This window comes from Camellia sinensis, chromosome 3 (genome assembly GCF_055761805.1).
Source record: "Camellia sinensis isolate YWXY chromosome 3, ASM5576180v1, whole genome shotgun sequence".
NCBI lineage: Eukaryota > Viridiplantae > Streptophyta > Magnoliopsida > Ericales > Theaceae > Camellia > Camellia sinensis.
Window position 1 is genome coordinate 42693745 of NC_138963.1, and position 18817 is coordinate 42712561.

Genomic DNA, 18817 nt, shown 5'->3' on the forward strand with positions numbered 1-18817 from the left:
ATTACAAACTAGAAATTAAAACTACTACAAATGTTACAATTACAAATGGTCTAAAATTGTAAAACGGAGTTCATGGTTACATCTGGAATCGTTTGTTTAGCCAAGAGCACACTTCTCCACTTGTAACGCTTATCTTTGTATAAAACACATTACAAAATTCTATTCTCATTGCTGCTAAATGTCACAACCCAAACCCGCCCCTATAGGTTTAGCGTCGTAACCGGCCAGTAATCATTGGATTACCAAAGGTCTCTTAACAGAATTTCACGTAATTAGGGGCTGCGAAAGCAAACATATAAACATACATAGTCCATTGAGCTGTGGAGACATACATAAGACAGATAATTTTAAACTTTTATAAATTTATGAGTGACATCAAAAGGTACAGTAATTACACGTCACTCCATACACTATACATACAAGTAGGACTTGTCCATAGTCAAAACAAAGAACCAAATTCTGAAATACAAAAATGTGGCCACGGGACTTGACATGATCCGAAACCTTATCAGGAGGCGCGAAGGATGGCTGACAAAATGGAATTCCAGGCCATCAACTTTGAGCCTGGTCAGGCGCTTGATCATCTACATACATAATATAAACAATGAATGGGCGCCCAGTGAATAATAACAAAGTAAAGGGGTTTTAATGAATGTTGTCCATACAGTTACAGAAAACAGAAATAGGTTCATGATCATGTTTAGAAATCAAAGTTCATAACAGAAACAGATTCAGAATCAGAATCATACTCATAATTAGAATTTGCAGTTAATCATACGTGGTACATCCATTAGCACTAGCAGAAACAGTTGACCCATAAAGGGACGGCCATAAAGGCATACAGTTGACTCACGTGCACGGAGACGGTACAGTTGGCTCATGAGACGTACAGTTGGCACATAATTGGGACGTATACAGAAGGATACAGTTGGCTCATGCGACGTACAGTTGACCCATAATTGGGACATAACAGAACAGATAACAAATGTCATCTGAAGCTAATGATGCCACAAGTACATTTCAGAAACATTGGATAACCATTCATTTATATAGAAAATAATATTCCAAAAAAAAAAAAAAACATATCATCTTATATCATTCATACTTATAAATTGAATATAACTTTACAAAGTTATTACTCACAGCTAACCGGTGGCTCCAAATAGATGAGTAGAGTAGGAAATACACTTAACTTGAGGCGCGTGATCTAAACTTGTCAAGATGAGAGCTAGAAGTTTAGTCATTGAGTTCCTAAGTCCAAATTCACAAGTTCTCTAGAAATCTCTATAATTTGAGCTCAACTTCTCTTCTTTCTCCCTTTCTCACGTTTTGATGATCAAGCAAGAGGAAATGGAAGTGTAAAAATGTGTAGAAGTCAATGAGATGGCCTTGTATAGGCTTGACTAATAAATTCATTAATTTGGGCTTAATTGAGCATTAATCATTCTAATTATTTCTTTCCGAATCGAATTTCAATTAAACCTACCATAAAATTCTAAAAATTCTAATTAACACATAAATCAAGTCAATTTCTGAATCGGATGCCGATAAGGCCTTCAATTTGCAGAACAGATCAGAAACATGAACAAATCATTCTACGTTAAACAGATAAGGCAACACAAACAAGGCAACACACATGCAATTTAGTTCAAGTTTTGATCTCAAGAACTTATTAGGCATTTTAAAGCATGGGTTAACGTTAATCAAGGGTCAGGGTTATTACAGTCTCTCCCTCTTAAAGAGTTTGGTCCTCCAAACTCAAGTTACCTTCGTTTTGGAAGAATGGCGGGTCTAACGAAAACAAATCTAGATATCTCTTCATCATATCTTCTTTCGTTTCCCATGTAGCATACGTTCCTCCATGGTTTTACCAATCAACCTTCACCAACGGTATTTCTTTATTCCTCAATCTTTTAATCTGGCAATTCACAATCTAAATAGGTCTTTCTTCATACATATAATCATCCTTCAGAAGCACATGTGTCGGCTTAATAATGTGGTACGGATCTTGTAAGTAATCTCGTAACATTGAGACATGAAAAAAGTTGTGCATGTTTTCTATCATCGAAGGTAGGGCTACTCGGTATGTTACCGAATTAATCTTTTCAAGGATTTCATATGGCCCAATGTATCTCGGTAACAACTTGTCTTTTATCCCAAACCGCGTTTGCCTTTTCATGGGAGTTGCTTTTATGAACACATGATCCCTGACTTCATATTCTCTGTCTCTTCTTCGGACATTAGCATAACTCTTTTGGCGGCTCTGTGCAGTTTTCAGACGTTGTTAAATCAGCTTCACTTTTTCAGTTGTTTCTTGCATAAACTCTAGGCCCAACAATGGTTTGTCACCTACTTCAGCCCAACAGATAGGAGATCGACATTTTCTTCGATATAGAGCTTCATAAGGAGCCATTTCAATGCTTGAATGATAGCTGTTATTGTATACAAATTCAGCTAAAAGAAGATAAGTCTCTCAATTCCCTTGGAAGTCTAACACACACATCCGCAACATATCTTCCAAAGTCTGATTGGTTCTTTCAGATTGACCGTCTATCTATGGATGGTAGATACTGCTTAATCGTAATTTGGTTCCCAAAGCCTGTTGCAAACTCTGTCAAAATCTTGATGTAAACTTCGAATCTCTATCAGATACAATAGATACTAGTACATCATGTAATCTCACAATTTCATTCACATATATGTTAGCTAGTTTGTCCGCATTATAAATAGTTTTAACAGGCAGAAAATGAGCAGACTTAGTTAAACAATCAACAATGACCCAAATAGAATCCATACCTCGAGAGGCGTGAGGCAATCCAACGATAAAGTCCATCGTGATGTGTTCTCACTTCCATTCCGATATTGGAAGCGGCTGTAATAAACCAGCGGGTCGTTGATATTCGACTTTAACCTATTGACAATGCAAACATCTAGCCACGAAATCTGCAATACACTTTTTCATTCCCGACCACCAGAAATTCTGTTTCAAGTCATGGTACATCTTTGTGTTTCCCGGATGCATAGCAAATTTGGAATTATGAGCTTCAGCCATGAGGCGTTTTCTCAAGTCACAACAATCTGGTACACAAAGGCGCTCTTGAAATTTCAACACATTATTCTCAAATACAAACCTGGGCCTTGGTTTGGAGTCAATTTCTTCCACGATCTTTTTCAAGAATTCATTTTGCAATTGAGTCCCTCTAATTTCTTCAATGATTGCAAGTTGAGCAAAAATGGCGGCTAAGACCCTACCATGTTCTCGCAATACCACCTCAATCTCACTTTGTTCTAAGTCACATAACAGCTCTTTCTGACCGATGAGTAAATATGACAAATTCCTAATAGATTTTTGACTCAATGCATCTGCAACAGTATTTGCCTTTCCTGGATGGTATAAAGTTTGCAAGCCGTAGTTTTTGATCAACTCTAGCCATCTTCTCTATCTCATGTTCAGTTCTTTTTAGGTGAAGAAATATTTGAGGCTTTTATGGTCCGTATACACTTTACAAGTCACACCATATAGATAGTGTCGCCAAATTTTCAAAGCAAACACCACGACTGCCAGTTCAAGATCATGAGTCGAGTAGTTCTTTTCATAAGGATAGAGTTACCGAAAGGCGTAAGCAATTACCTTCCCATTTTGCATTAGTACACAACCCAAACCTTTGTAAGATGCATCACTGTAAATCTGAAATCCATCAATACCATTAGGTTGAGCCAAAATCAGTGCAGTTACTAATCTGGTTTTCAATTCTTGGAAGGCAGACTCTCTTTGATCATTCCAATCAAATGACACATTTTTCTGGGTTAACTGAGTCAATGGCATAGCAAGTTTTGAAAAGTCTTTTACAAATCTTCTGTAGTAGCCTGCAAGTCCTAGAAAACTCCTAACTTCTGACACATTTGTCAGTTTAGGCCAGTCCACTATAGCTTTAATTTTCTGTGGGTCCACTAAAATACCATCCCTGTTGATCACATGCCCCAACATTGTCAAACCAGAATTCATATTTAGAAAATTTCGCATACAACTTCTTTTCTCTTAGGATCTGCAAAGCGGTTCTCAAATGGTTCCTATGTTCTTCACTGCTTTTGGAGTATATCAAAATATCATCTATAAACACAACAACAAATTCATCTAGATATGATTTAAACACCCAGTTCATAATGTCCATGAAGGCTGCAGGTGCATTTGTTACCCCAAACGGCATGACTAAAAATTCATAGTGCCCATATCTAGTTTTGAATGCAATTTTCTCTATGTCTTCTGCCTTAACCTTTAACTGGCGATACCCGGATCTAAGGTCTATCTTGGAGAACACTTGTGCCCCCTGAAGTTGGTCAAATAGATCATCTATTCGAGGTAATGGGTATTTATTATTCACAGTCAGTTTGTTCAGTTCTCTATAATCTATACACAATCGTAAGGACCCATCTTTCTTCTTAACAAATAAAATTAGAGCACCCCAAGGTGAAGTGCTCAGGCGGATGAATTTCTTGTCTAAGAGTTCTTGGAGCTGAGCTTTCAACTCTTTCAGTTCAGAAATTGACATTCTATATGGGGTTTTGGAAATAGGTTGCGTTCTAGGTACTACATCAATTGTAAACTTAATTTCCCTATCCATTAAAATCCCTGGTAAGTCATTAGGAAGCACATCAAGAAAGTCACAAACCACGGGAATAGTTTCTATACTGGCACTATTTGAAGACTCAGTCAACACACTACATAGGTAGCCCCGACAACCTTTTCTTAATAATTTTCTAGCTTTCATGGATAAAATCAAATATGGGGGAGGTACTACACCAATTTCGTTAAATATAAATTCGGGCAATCCCGGTGGACGAAACACAACTTGTTTTGTTACACAATCAATGGAGGCATGATATTTTGTTAACCAATCCATTCCCAAAATTACATCAAAATGATCAAGATTCAAAGGCAATAAGTCAACATATAAAAGCATATCTCCAATAACAACCTCACATGCATGATACACATAAGAACAAGTCATGGACCCCCCAGTAGGTAAAGATACAGCTAATAAATAATTCATGGGTTCCAGTGGTCTCTTTAATTTTTGTGAAAAAGCATGCGAGACAAATGAATGTGTAGACCCTGAATCAATCAGAATATAGGCATTTTGAGCATAAATTGAAAGTATACCTGACACTATTGTCTCGGTGTTCTGCACATCTCCTGGTACAAGTGTGAACACCCGGCCTTGCCACAAAGGTTCATTTCCCGTATTAGTTCTAACATTTGGTCTTGATCCAGAAGTAGATTCTGCTAAACTTGCTACGGGACGATTGGCATTCTCTGACCCGATTGGACAATCTCTTATCATATGGCTAGTTTTGCCGCACCAGAAACATGCACCAGACACTCGATGGAAAACTCCTCTATGTCTCCTTCCACATTGAGTACAAACAGGTGCAGACCCACTGCTTTGACTTGAGCTGCTAGAGGATCCCGTATTTTGTTTCTTGTTTGCAGTAAATGAATAGGCCTTCTTGAAATTAAATCCAGATCTTTTCCTTTTCCATTCAGTGATCAGGGCTGGAGTTTGTTTCTTCGCTGCTAAAATGGCTTCTACCATCAATGCCCTATCGAGCACATTCACATACGTAGGTAGGTTGAAGACTCCTACTCGATCTAATATCTCCAAATCCAATGCACCCTCAAATTTTTGAGTTTTCTTGTACTCCGAGTCCACCATATGAGGTGCAAGCCGAGCTAGTTCAGTAAATTTCTCCTCATACTCAGCTACAGATATTTTGCCTTGCTTAAGTTCCTGAAACTCTGAGGGAAAGCACTTGTCATAGAAGATCACATTAAATTGAGCCCATGTCAAGTTCTCATTACTATTTCGGATCAACAACCATCATCTCCAGGCTTCATCCTTCAAAGTGTAGGTGGCCAAAAGAACTTTCTGGATCTCAGAACAGGGAAACACTTTGGATAATTTCTCTATCTCCAACAATCATATTTCAGCTTTTAGTGGTTCAATACCACCAAGGAAAGTTGGCGGCTTCATCTTCATGAACTTCTGTGTCAGGTTGATCATATCATTATTATCTAGCTCATGTTGTGCTGGTGAAGGCAGACGGGGCAAAAGTTGTTGCCTCTGTTGTTGTGTCAATGTTTCAATCAAGGCTGCGAGCATCTGTTCCATCCGGCTCATGCGAGCCTCTAAGGATTCACTTGTATCACCTCCCCTTGCATTCTCCATGTTGCTATAGAGACACTACGTAACAATAAACTTATGAATAATCTTGTTCATTTCTTTCAATTTATTTATCCAAATTCAAATTCAAATTTCACATTTATAAGGTTACCATACACTCACACATGCAGATAAAATGCCCCTACTTCTTACTAGGACATCCTACTCATATAGACTCATGTGTGCGGTAGAACACGTGCTCTGATACCACTCTGCCACGACCCAAACCTGCCCCTATAGGTTTAGCGTCGTAACCGGCCAGTAATCATTGGATTACCAAAGGTCTTTTAATAGAATTTCATGTAATTAGGGGCTGCGGAAGCAAATATATAAACATACATAATCCATTGAGCTGTGGAGACATACATAGGATAGATAATTTATGAGTGACATCAAAAGGCACAGTAATTACACGTCACTCCATACACTATACATACAAGTTGGACTTGTCCATAGTCAAAACAAATAACCAAATTTTAAAATACAAAAATGTGGCCACGGGACTTGACATGATCCAGAACCTCCTCAGGAGGCGCGAAGGGTGGCTGACAAAACGAAATTCTAGGCCATCAACTTTGAGCCTGGTCAGACGCTGATCACCTATATACATAATATAAATAGTGAGAGGGAGTCTAGTGAATAATAACGAAGTAAAGGGGTTTTTTATGAATGTTGTCCATACAGTTACAAAAAACAGAAATAGGTTCATGATCATGTTCAGAAATCAAAGTTCATAACAGAAACAGATTTAGAATCATACTCGTAATCAGAATTTGCAGTTAATCGTACGTGGTACATTCATTAGCACTAGCAGAAATAGTTGACCCATAAAGGGATGGCCATAAAGGCATACAGTTGACTCACGTGCACGGAGACAGTATAGTTAGCTTATGAGACGTACAGTTGGCCCATAATTGGGACGTATACAGAAAGATCCATAACAGTTGGCTCATGATATGTACAGTTAACCCATAATTGGGACATAACAGAACAAATAACAAATGTCATCTAAAGCTAATGATGCCACGAGTATATTTCAGAAACATTGGACAGCCATTCATTCATACAGAAAATAATATTTCAAAAAAAAAAAACATATCATCTTATATCATTCATAAAATACTTATAAATTGAACATAGCTTTACAAAGTTATTACTCATAGATAACCGATGGCTCCAAATAGACGAGTAAAGTAGGCAATTCACTTAACTTGAGGTGCGTGACCTAAACTTGTCAAGATGAGAGCTAGAAGTTTGGTCCTTGAGTTCCTAAGTCCAAATTCACAAGTTCTCTACAAATCCCTATAATTTGAGCTTGGTCTTTCTCCCTTTCTCACATTTTGATGATCAAGCAAGATGAAATGGAAGTGTAAAAATGTGTAGGAGTCAATGAGATGGCCTTATATAGGCTTAACTAATAAATACATTAATTTGGGCTTAATAGAGCGTTAATCATTCTAATTTTTTCATTCTGAATTGAATTTCAATTAAACCTACCATAAAATTCTAAAAATTCTAATTAACACATAAATCAAGTCAATTTCTGAATCAGATGCCGATAAGGCCTTCAATTTGCAGAACAGATCGGAAACATGAGCAGATCATTCTACGTTAAACAGATAAGGCAATACAAATAAGGCAACACACATGCAATTTAATTCAGGTTTTGATCTTAAGAACTTATTAGGCATATTAAAGCATGGATTAACGTTAATCATGGATCAAGGTTGTTACACTAAATCTCCATGCTCACTATTTATATACACACTTGGATACAAGATGAGTTAATGAACCAATAAAGTGAATATTACACAAGTAATTTCAGTTATAACTCGCAATGTGTAATTCAAATGCTATAGATGCATTGCAGTTACAAGAATGTCATGAATTGCATGACTATAAATAAATTATACATATAGAAATATTATGGTCATAGTGTTGGCAATCCAACCATGCAACTATGAGCAAATATATATAACTAGGAGTATAAAAATGGCCCGTGGCCCGTGGGTGACCCGAAGCACGCTTGCGGCCCAAGAGGGGCCTAACCCGTTTAGGCTTGTTTGGGCCCGAGCCCGACCAATCCCGAGACCTTGGGCCTGGGCTTGGGCCATCATTTTGAAGCCCAGTCTATCGGCCCGTTTAAGGCCCACTCAAGACCCAGCCCGCGCCGAGACCCAGTGTCTTTTCTAGTGAAAAATAATAAAATTTTGGTTAAAAAAAATTTAAAAAATTTGTTCAAGCTCGCCCAAGCCCGAGGCCCACCGGCCTAAGACTTGACCCACCGACCTGCCCAAGGCCCAAATACCCATTGGGCCTAAATTTTTGGCTCGTGGGTCGGCCCAACCCGACCTGAATTTTGACAGGAGCCCGCGAAGCCCAACATAGGCTAAGTCGAGCCAGGCCAAATTTACGCCCCTATATATAACAATATAGTTAAACTCCTACTTATGATTCCATGAATACAAAAATATTTTGGAGTAATTTCCTTGATTTCCCATCAAGACACGAAAGAACTTACAATTGATACAACCAAGATCAAATAGAATGAATAAGAGTTAATATCATAACAATGCCAAGCTATACCATTATATGATAATGCAACATAATCATAAGCAATCATAGAAATAAAACCACTGTTTTACTAAATCTTCTCCTAAAACAAATTTGTTTCGAGATATTTTATACCATTGAAAACCTTTTGACTAGACGAATCTCTTGAATTTCTCAAAACACGAATTCCAACACTTTGATTTTCTCAGAATTTAATTGATCAAATTAAATCGAAATAGTTACCAAACTTTCAAAACAATATACAGAATAAATTCGAAATAGATCTAAACTTTAAAGTGAATAAATAAATTCACAAATTCCATACTTAGGTAATCCTGTTCAAAAAATTAGTAGTTCAAATTTGTTTTGTTTGTTCATATTATATATCATCATTTCTCGCTTAGGTAAACTTATAAAGAAAGTTAGCTACAAAAGAAAACAATCAAACAAATTAAGTAAGTAAGACACTTACATAATAAAATTTTTATTTTTATAAACTCCTACCAACTTAAATACTAACAATCAAATAACTCATGCAATAACAGCTAATTAACATAAAATAAATTACTTTAAACAAACAACTCAAATTCCAATAACTCTAAGAAATTAAATTATTTTAATTCCAAGAGTCACTAGAATAAAATTATAATAAAAACTATATTGTATTATCAAAACCTATTTATAAAAATCTGTTTTAAGATTGTTGGTATTTTTTCATAATAATACATTAAAAATATATAAAATAAATTAAATAGAAATGACAAAATAATTTTTTATTAAAATGATGAAATACAGAATAAACGACACAACTAGAAATACAGAAATGAATTAGATTATATTACTAATATAACAAATTATTGACATGGATAACTAAAAATTAGAACTCATTTTTGTAAACTAAATATTGAAAAATTTAAGAACAAATGGTAAAAAAAGAAGAGAATCGAAATGTGACAACCCAGACTTGCTAATCGTGATTTTAATTAATTAATTATGTGTTAATTCTAATTGAACTGAGTGCCTAGTAATTTAATTTGTGCATATTTGTCCAAATTAGAAAATTGCCTATTAAGGTTACAACTTTGAAACTGAAATTGACAATCTTATTGGGTGCACAAATTGAAATTAAGTACATAGATGGGCTTATGGGAATTTTTAGAGCCATTTGGGAAATTTAATTGAAAATTGATTCAGTTTACTGAAATTGTCTGTGATTGAATTGAGCCTTAATTGGAACTAATAATTATGTTCATACGTGTTAATTATGTGATTAAGTGTTATTGATTGTTATGAGATTTATTGACTTGTATTGTTTGAACAGATAGGTTAGAATGAAAATTAAACATGCCTGACTCGCTAATTTCAACAAGTTAGAATTAAATAATTGTATAGGAATTAGAGCCTAATTCACATTTATATAATTTAATATAGTGTAATTGAGATTATAAGATGATGAGTAATTTAATTTGAGTGAATTTGATTTAAATTAATTTATTAGTCTATTAAATTTAAGCCTAATATATGTGTAAGGCTAGGAATATGAGAACTCAAAATAAAAACAAAACAAAATCCTACTCATCAATTACATATAAGAGAGCTAGTGGACCTTGATAGCCTTGAGATACACACGTAGAGAAAAATGGAGAGACTTTAAGAGTGAGACTTCAACAAGAAGAGGAAGGAAGAAAGGAAGAGCTATGAATTTAGCTTGAATTCTCTTTAATCATCAAAATGAGGTAAATTTTTCCTTCTAGTTTCTTGAACTTAAAACTTTTCTACGCACCATCTTCCAAGGGACAAGTTTAATTGAGTTGAATTTACAAGTAATTAGAGGTCTTGTTCATGAAATTAAGAGCTTAGAACATACATGTTTTCATAAGAAGGAAGTATAAGAATTAACTATCATGTTTAACATGCATAGCATAATTTTAGTTCAAACACCTATTAAGTTGCATCATCCTTACAGGCCTATCATGTTTTCAAGAATCCATGAACAAAACAACTGTTTTCTTGCATGATTTATAAACTTTAAGAAGGAAATCTCAAAAGTCATAGAAAAGAACATAATTTGTATATATAATGGTGATTTTACACTTGAAAATGTTTGAGTCCAAGAAATATGATCATCTCATGGACAAATTTGTTTTATATACATGAATTCTTACTTGATCTCTAATAATTTCTAAGAAATTCTCATTTAAAAGCTTGAGTCATAACTTGAATACACATTTTAAGATTTTACAATTTACTTTAAAGATTTTTGGTTATAAATTGAACAATTAAGTATTGTTATAAATTTATGGTTGAAATTGATGATTGCAAATTAAAGTTCATAACTATTTTTGAGGATTTGGGGATTGAATTATACAAAAATTAAAGTTGGATTTTGAATGGAAGGATTCCAAAAACAAAACAGATTTTTGGGCTGCATTTTTGGAGTTTCGCACATGCGGAATGGGGTTGCCGCACGTGTGGTTTCAGGAAAAATTTTGGTTTCATTTTTGCTTCTTTTCTCCATCCTCCAAGCCTCCTTTGCATGGTTTTAATGTGCTTAAACATGCATTTGCATTACATAAGTGTATTGAATCGAACGAATAAGCGATTAGAACCGAACGAGTGAAACCGAATTGAATAGAATTATATGAGTGTGATTGTAATTGTGTTGTGCTCGATTTTATTTGTTTTGGTCGGACACCGCACGAATAGCACATGTTTTCAGGAGCCCAATATGAGTAACACTGTTGTAAAACTATATTCCATTATAATTACTTTCTGATTGATAAAAATGTATTGTTTTACTGAAATGATAATGTTTATTGATGAATGATTGTCCTATTTTCTGAATTGTACTCGTGGCATCCATAACATATTGTTATTACTATTGTGGTTGTTATTGTTACAGAAATCTCTGTCAGTTCCAATTCTTGGAACTATTGTCTATTATTGATGGCCATCAATTGATTATTCGGTCTTTAAAACCAATTGTATTGTTACTGTTGGATGCGCTACGTATGATTTATATGAATCTGAATGATTGTTAAATTAAACGATTGAATGATTGATTAACACAAGATATTAATTGAGAAAATGTTCTATTGATAATCGATTGTTTCAAATATTGTGAGGACATCATTTATAACCCCTTTACGCAAATGTTATTCACTAGGCTTTAGCTCACTATTTATTATATATATGTAGGTTATTGGGCACCAGATCAAACTTAGCGGCGTCAATCCGAAACCTGTTTTTATCAAGCAAACTATTGCGCCTCTTTGCGAGGTTCCAAACTATTGCATGTCAGGGCTTATTGGGTGATTCAGATTCACCCTTTTGACATTATGCTTAAACGATAAGAATGTTTATTGGGATTTGTTAACTTTTTTTGGCAATGGGATTTAATTCCCTAGCTTGTGTTTTGTTTTGTACACATTTGTGTTATAGACTTCAGAGGTTGTGTAATCACAAGTATGTGAAGTTTGTTTTGTTCATTTAATGCTGCACAGCTCATTGGACAATATATTCTATTATTGATTGGCTTCTGCCAACCCCTTTTATTGTGTTATTGTCATTGTCATTATTTTTAAGCAGGCCTTCGGTAATCACGGATTACTGGCCGGTTACAGCGCTAAACCTATAGGGGCGAGTTTAGGTCATGACATGAAGCTTGCACTAAACAGTTTCCTTAAAACAGATTATCCACCTCCCGATGGATGCTGGAAGTATGCCGACGTCTGTCTCTTAAGACAATTGAAACTAACTAATACAGAAGCACTTTCTGAATAATTTTGGCGAATTTGACAATAAATGTACTCTCTCTAATAAGAACTAAAAAATAGGCTAACAAAAGAAGATAAGAAAAATTTTCTTTGGTGTAAAAAATCATCTCTAACTTTTTATCTCAAAACACCATCTCATTTTCCATCACAAAACCTCTCTAAAAACAACCTACTAAGTTGGAAGAGAAAGGCCTCTATTTATACTAGTAGGGGAGAGCCTTAGCCATGAAAGTTAACATCAATGAGGTCATCAAATGTCGTCAACTCTAGCTATTAGGGTTAGAGTTACAAAGATTCAAAATTCCAAAACCGTTATATAAATCATAATGTGTATATATTGAGAATTAAACTAGATGGGTTACAAAATGGATGCGAGTGTTAAGCCATAACCCGATCCAAACCCAATCTCAAACACATACAGAAACTAAGCTCAGCACAGTTCAGTCCAAAGCTCAAGACTAGGTCCAGTCTAAGTCTAAGACTAAACCCAGCACATGTACAAATACAATTCTAGGCTTAGTCCAAACCAAGACTAAGGCCAAGTTTGACGTCTACTAAATAATACAAAAAGTCAAAAAGTCACTATCCTATTTAAGTTACATCATTTTATTTAAATCACATTACCTCTCTAACACATCACATCAAATCCAATCCAAACCCAACTCATATAAGCCAATAAGTCAAAAAGTGCACTTTTTTATAACATCCCAAACCAACCCTAAGTCCAAATCAAAACTCAATATTGATAACCACTTTATCAGACAATTCCCATTCACAACTCAATAGTTTCGGTTCATTATTTTTGTATTGTAATTTTCTCACTTAAAAGAATACAAAACCACTCAGACCCACCTCAATCGGTAGTTAGGTCCCACTTTAATTTTGAATTAAAGTTGTCGAAAAACTAATATGTTTGGTTTCAATTTTCTAAGTTCAGTTTTATGAAAATTGATTTTTTTGTTTTTCATATTTTTTTTTTATTTTTAGTGAATATTTTTAAAATTTTAAATATATTTTTTTAATTTTTTAGATGTACCTTACTTAGATGTATCTAAATAATAAAATATTTGTGAAAAATATTTTAAAAAATTAATAAGTACACAAAAATACAAAAAAATATATATATACTGAGCTTTCATATTTTTTTATATTTTAGTATTTAGTGAATTGTTTTTATAAAAAAATCACAAATGTGCTTAAAAATTAAAAAAATTACTTAAAATATTAAAAAACATTCAATAAAAACAAAAACGAAAACAAAAAATACGAAAAACAAAAAACAAAAAAGTCTGAAAACCAAAACATCATTTTCCAACACTGTAGCCACCGTCGATCAACAGGTTGACCCCGCTCACATACTTAGACTCGTCGCTCCCCAAATACACCACAGCCTCGGCCACATCTTCTACTTCCAATCTCACTCCTTTCATGTTGGCCAACTCACAAAACAGCTCATCCACCTCCTCCTTCTTCATCCCCATCGCATTCCTCACAATCGGCGTGTTCACAGCGTACGGAGAAATACAATTCACTCTTATCCCATCCTTCCCGAGCTCCACACACAAGTTTTTCGCCAGCCCAACCACGGCGTGCTTCGACACAGTGTAAGGGTGAGGAGCCAATACACATATCGCAGAAACCGAGCTCGCTGTGAACACAATGCTGCCTTTTTTGTTTGGAATCATTGCTCTGGCGGCATGTTTTGCACAGTAGAAAGCACCGAAGACGTTGACGTCGAAGACTCGCTTTAGATCTTGGCAATCGAGGGATTTGATTGTGGGATCCAACTTGCCGCTGATCCCGGCATTGCTGAACATGATGTCGAGTTTGCCGTGTTTGGCGATGGCGGTGTCTACTGCTTGTTCCACGTCACGCTCGTTGCTCACATCGCAGTGTACGAAAGAAATGGATTCGGTGGAGGTGGAGGGGTCGACGGTGTTTTGGATGTCCGCGATTATGACCTTGGCGCCGTGCCGTACGAAATGCCTGGCGGTCGCCTCGCCAATGCCGCTGGCGCCACCGGTTATCACCGCCACTTTACCTTCTAGCCTACAAAATTATCAGATAAAAAAATGATATAAAAATTTATTTTTTAAATTTACTTTTAAGATTAATTATTATAAAGACATTATTTTAGATATTCTAATATATTATTATATCATTAAATATAAAAAAGTGAATTTACCTACAAATTTAAAATAGCACTTATCATTAAGAAGAGATTGTTTTTTTAATTTTAAGTTTGTTGAGATCAAATAGCTAGATAGAAATTTTTCTTTTGGTTGTGGAGAGGCATTGATGGGTTGGTTACCTTTTGGCAATTGGAGACAGCAAGGAAGAGGCTTTCAATAGATTTGACATGATGTTTCTACAGTGAATGAGAGAACTTGCGGTGTGGAAACTCTGTATTTAGAACACAATCAATGGATGGATCCAATATATAGAGAAAAATTAAGTGATGATCTGGAAACAAATTTATATGGTGTCTTAATTTAATATTTATTTGTTAAAATGGTAAGATTTAATACTTTTTATTAAGATTTTAAAAAATAATTTAACAAGGGTGAAGTGATAAATGGTGTGGAATATGTTCCAAGATAATCACTTTATATATATAGGGTCTTGTCTCATGTTTGGCAATTGGTTAATATAATTAAAATTTTAAAAATTCATTAAAAATGTCAAAAAATCAAAAAATCAAAATAACATACAGAAAATTCATAAATTTCTTTCTATTCTCTTTATTTATTACACATTTTTTGGTAAAAATTTTTTAAAAAATTCAAAACACTAATTTTCACCTCATTTTTGGTCAAATAATCAAAATATAAAGTCATTTCCCAAACCTATCCAAAGAGCAATCTTTGATGGTGAGTGGTTGTTTGAGATAATTTATATAAGTACATTTTTTAACTTTTTAGTTTAAAAAATAGAGAAAAAAATGTATGTTTAGAATTATTTTTTGACTTTTTATGAAAAAATATGTAATAAAATATTATAATAAATATCAAAATTACCAAATTGCCTCCATGACCCATGCAAAAGCACTGAGCTGTCACGTTGTGCATTTCAAAAAAAAAAAAAAAAAATTAATGGAAATTTGTGGCTTACATTGCGCCACATTTTCTTTTTTTGGGAGGGGGGAATGCAATGCAGCACTGAGCTGCTATCATTGCTTTTTTTTTTTTTTTTTTTTTTTTTTTTTTTTTTTTTTTTTTTGACTCCACAGACTTCCCGCCCAAAAGCCTTAAATAGTATGATTTTTTTTGTTTTTTTAATGACTTTTTAACTTTTTAGTTTTTATAGATGATACCAAACATCGTTTGTGTTGTAGAGATTAAGGGTTTGTTTGGGGTGTCCTAAATAAGTGCATTTTTTTGTCTTTTTTGACTAAAAAGTTGAGAAAAAAATATGGATGTTTGGGTTAATTTGTTGACTTTTTATAAAAAAATGTGTATTAAAAAATTGTATAAATAAGTGTGTAGGAGAAGATAGTGTAGCACGCCGTACGGATTGGCAGTGCAGTCGGCTTGGTGAATACATAGGAAATGATTGCCTCCTTTTCGGGCTTTGATTGGACAGTGTTGTTCGGCCCATAAGAGCCCACCACGGGTCCCGTTTTTTTAATCGGAACCGTTAATGTGTAGAACTCGTCGAGTACTATATGTTTGTAAAAAATCACGTTGACTGGATATCGATAGCTATCTAATCGTGTTAGTTTTGTTTGACAACTGTTAACTATAACACCATCCAATTTTTATACAAAACTAATTTGATCATGTAGTTAGCGATATCCGATAGACGTGATTTTTTGCAAGCATATAGTAATAGACGAGTTCTACATCTTGAACGGTTTGGATTATCAAAACGAGACCTATGGTGGCCCCCATGGGTCCAACTTTACCATCCAACTTAATGAATGTACACATGCAATTTTTTTTTTTTCCTTTCACTGAAGCTGGCCTGACGTCAGTACATTGATGGGCTAAAAAGTTGATTTATATTTAATATTTATATATTAATTTTTTTATTTTTATTTTTTGAGTGAATAATAATAACTTTTTAATTTTTTTAATAACTTTTTAATTTTTTTTTTATACTTGTCAAACCAGCCCTAAATTGATAAAATATGACTCCATGTAAGAAATGAATTTGAACCTCAGATTACAATTTCTGGGTAACACTCAAGAAATTCTTAGTAAAGTCCACTAATCATGAATGTGTCATTAAAGTTAGGACGAAGGGATACGTGTTGTTAAACTTTAAACTTGGTTTGACATAATTTTAAAAAGTTAAAAAGTGACTATCATAATTACATCATCTTATTTAAGTCACATTACTTTTCTATCACATTATTTTAAACACAATTCATATTTCATAAAAAATTAAAAAATACACTTATTAAGATCATTCCAAACAACCCCTTAATTGGTGTATTATGGGGTCTACGTATATCAATCAAATTTGAGATAAAATTTTAGAAAAAAAATTCACAATTTGTAGTATTATTAAATTTTTATACAGAAAGACTAGTAACCCTCTAATAAGATTTGTACACCTTGTTTGAAAAATAATAAATAAATAATAAATAAAAAAACAAACAAACAATAAAACAAACCACAAAATAGTTCCGAACTTGTAATGGAAGGTATATATTTAAAATTGAAACTTGGCCTCTTAGGCACCGTTTGGGAAGGTGGGTTGGAGGCTTTTTTGGCTATTTTAGCCACAAAAAACAAAATAGGCTATTTTAGCCATAACAAACAAAACATCACATCCAACCCATAATCATTACATTCTTCTCTCACAAAAAAACTCAAAAAAGTCAAAAAGCCAAAAAGCCCTTCCCAAACCAAGCTTTTAAGCCCAGGCTAAAATAGCCAAAAAAGCCAAAAAGCCAACCCACTTCCCAAACGGAGGCTAAATTTTTTCTTTTTTCTTTTTTTGAAATTGTGAGTTCACAATATGAATAAATCTTTTTTATTATATTTTGAACACTTTTCTAGTTTATTTTCTCAATTCATATAACTGTGTGAGTGATTTTCTGACCACACTGCCAACTCAGTAATCAGCTGAAGAGAACTGGCAGAATAGATGGCACATGGGGCACTCCGACGATCAAGTCAGTATATCTCTCAAAGATAATCGATAGTGCTAAAGTCACTGTTCAGAATATAAATTGCGTACCTTAGACCCATCGAGGGTGCCTCTCTTTTATAGTTAACTCAATTCTAGTCCCACTAGAAGCCTAGTTTCATTGGACTCTTGCTCAGTGCTCATCCTGGACTCTCCAAGAGATAAAGATAAACTCCGTAAGAGTGTTATTCGTATCCATGCTAAAGTCCTTCCTCATTCTAGGACTTCTTGTGCCTTATTCGCTTATCTCGGATTCCGGTATCTTCGCAGATAACCTCGGCCTAACCGAGATAACCTCAGCGTCATAACCTGGACACGTGGTACCTCGGCTAACATGTCAGCGTCACCTTGGCCACGTGTTGGGACTCATAAAATATATCCCCACAACTACTCCCTTGGTTCTATTACCTCGACATTCTGAGGTAATAAAACCTATAGCGGTACTTCCTGCCAGTACATCGGCTTAAGCCGAGCTCATCACTATTGGCCGACATGTCTTCTTAACCATCAAGAATTCCAAGAACTTCTTCACGCGTATGAGCTGTCATGCATCACAATTCAACCGTTTCAGTCACGTGTCCTTCTCTTACTGGATCGTACTTGGTACATGCTTCTAAATCGTCTCGCGCATGCATGCGCCGTCTGATGCTCACGTTGTTTTAGGCGCATTAATTCCGTTCTGCCGCCGTTTCAAGTTTTAACAAAAACTTTTTTTCCCCCTTTCCTTATTTTCTCACTTTTCTCTATCGTCTCTAAAGCTTTCTCTCTCTAGCTTTTCTTCCAAACCCTCCATTGTTCAAGCTTCTAAAGCTCTGCCATCGCTGTTGTTCACCTCTTCCGGCGCCGTTTTCACCGATCTTCCACCTTCGCAACCGTCGTCAGACTTCGGCAATCCCCATTCCGACTTCCCTCTTTCTGGTAAGCCACTATTTCGCCTGGTTTCAGTTTCTTGTTACCTTACTGAACTTTATTGTTTTACCTGCTGTCTTTGCAACCTTGTTCATATGTTTGATATTTCATCTTGCATCTTGTATTCCACCATATATTTGAACATGTTTGTTTCATGTTTCTGTTTTTACCAAAATCATCTTCTTGAATATACATTGTTCACACTCCTGTTGATTTCTGCCA

General features: G+C 34.8%; 1 protein-coding gene and 1 long non-coding RNA gene across 2 annotated transcripts; one reads left to right on the forward strand and one right to left on the reverse strand.

The window, feature by feature from the left end:
• The first annotated feature begins 10379 nt into the window (after positions 1–10379).
• LOC145822502 (uncharacterized) lies at positions 10380–12319 on the forward strand. Its single transcript, XR_014363824.1, has 2 exons — positions 10380–10510; positions 11973–12319. It is a non-coding gene; the product is annotated as an uncharacterized LOC145822502 (long non-coding RNA).
• A 1427-nt stretch (positions 12320–13746) lies between these two features.
• Positions 13747–15426, reverse strand: LOC114269950 (short chain aldehyde dehydrogenase 1). The gene is made up of 2 exons (XM_028211330.2): positions 14862–15426; positions 13747–14599 (listed from the first exon to the last, which is right to left on the reverse strand). Exons 1-2 carry the CDS (start codon positions 14909–14911, stop codon positions 13855–13857), a joined length of 795 nt encoding a protein of 264 aa, XP_028067131.1. The 5' UTR covers positions 14912–15426; the 3' UTR covers positions 13747–13854.
• Positions 15427–18817: the final 3391 nt, after the last annotated feature.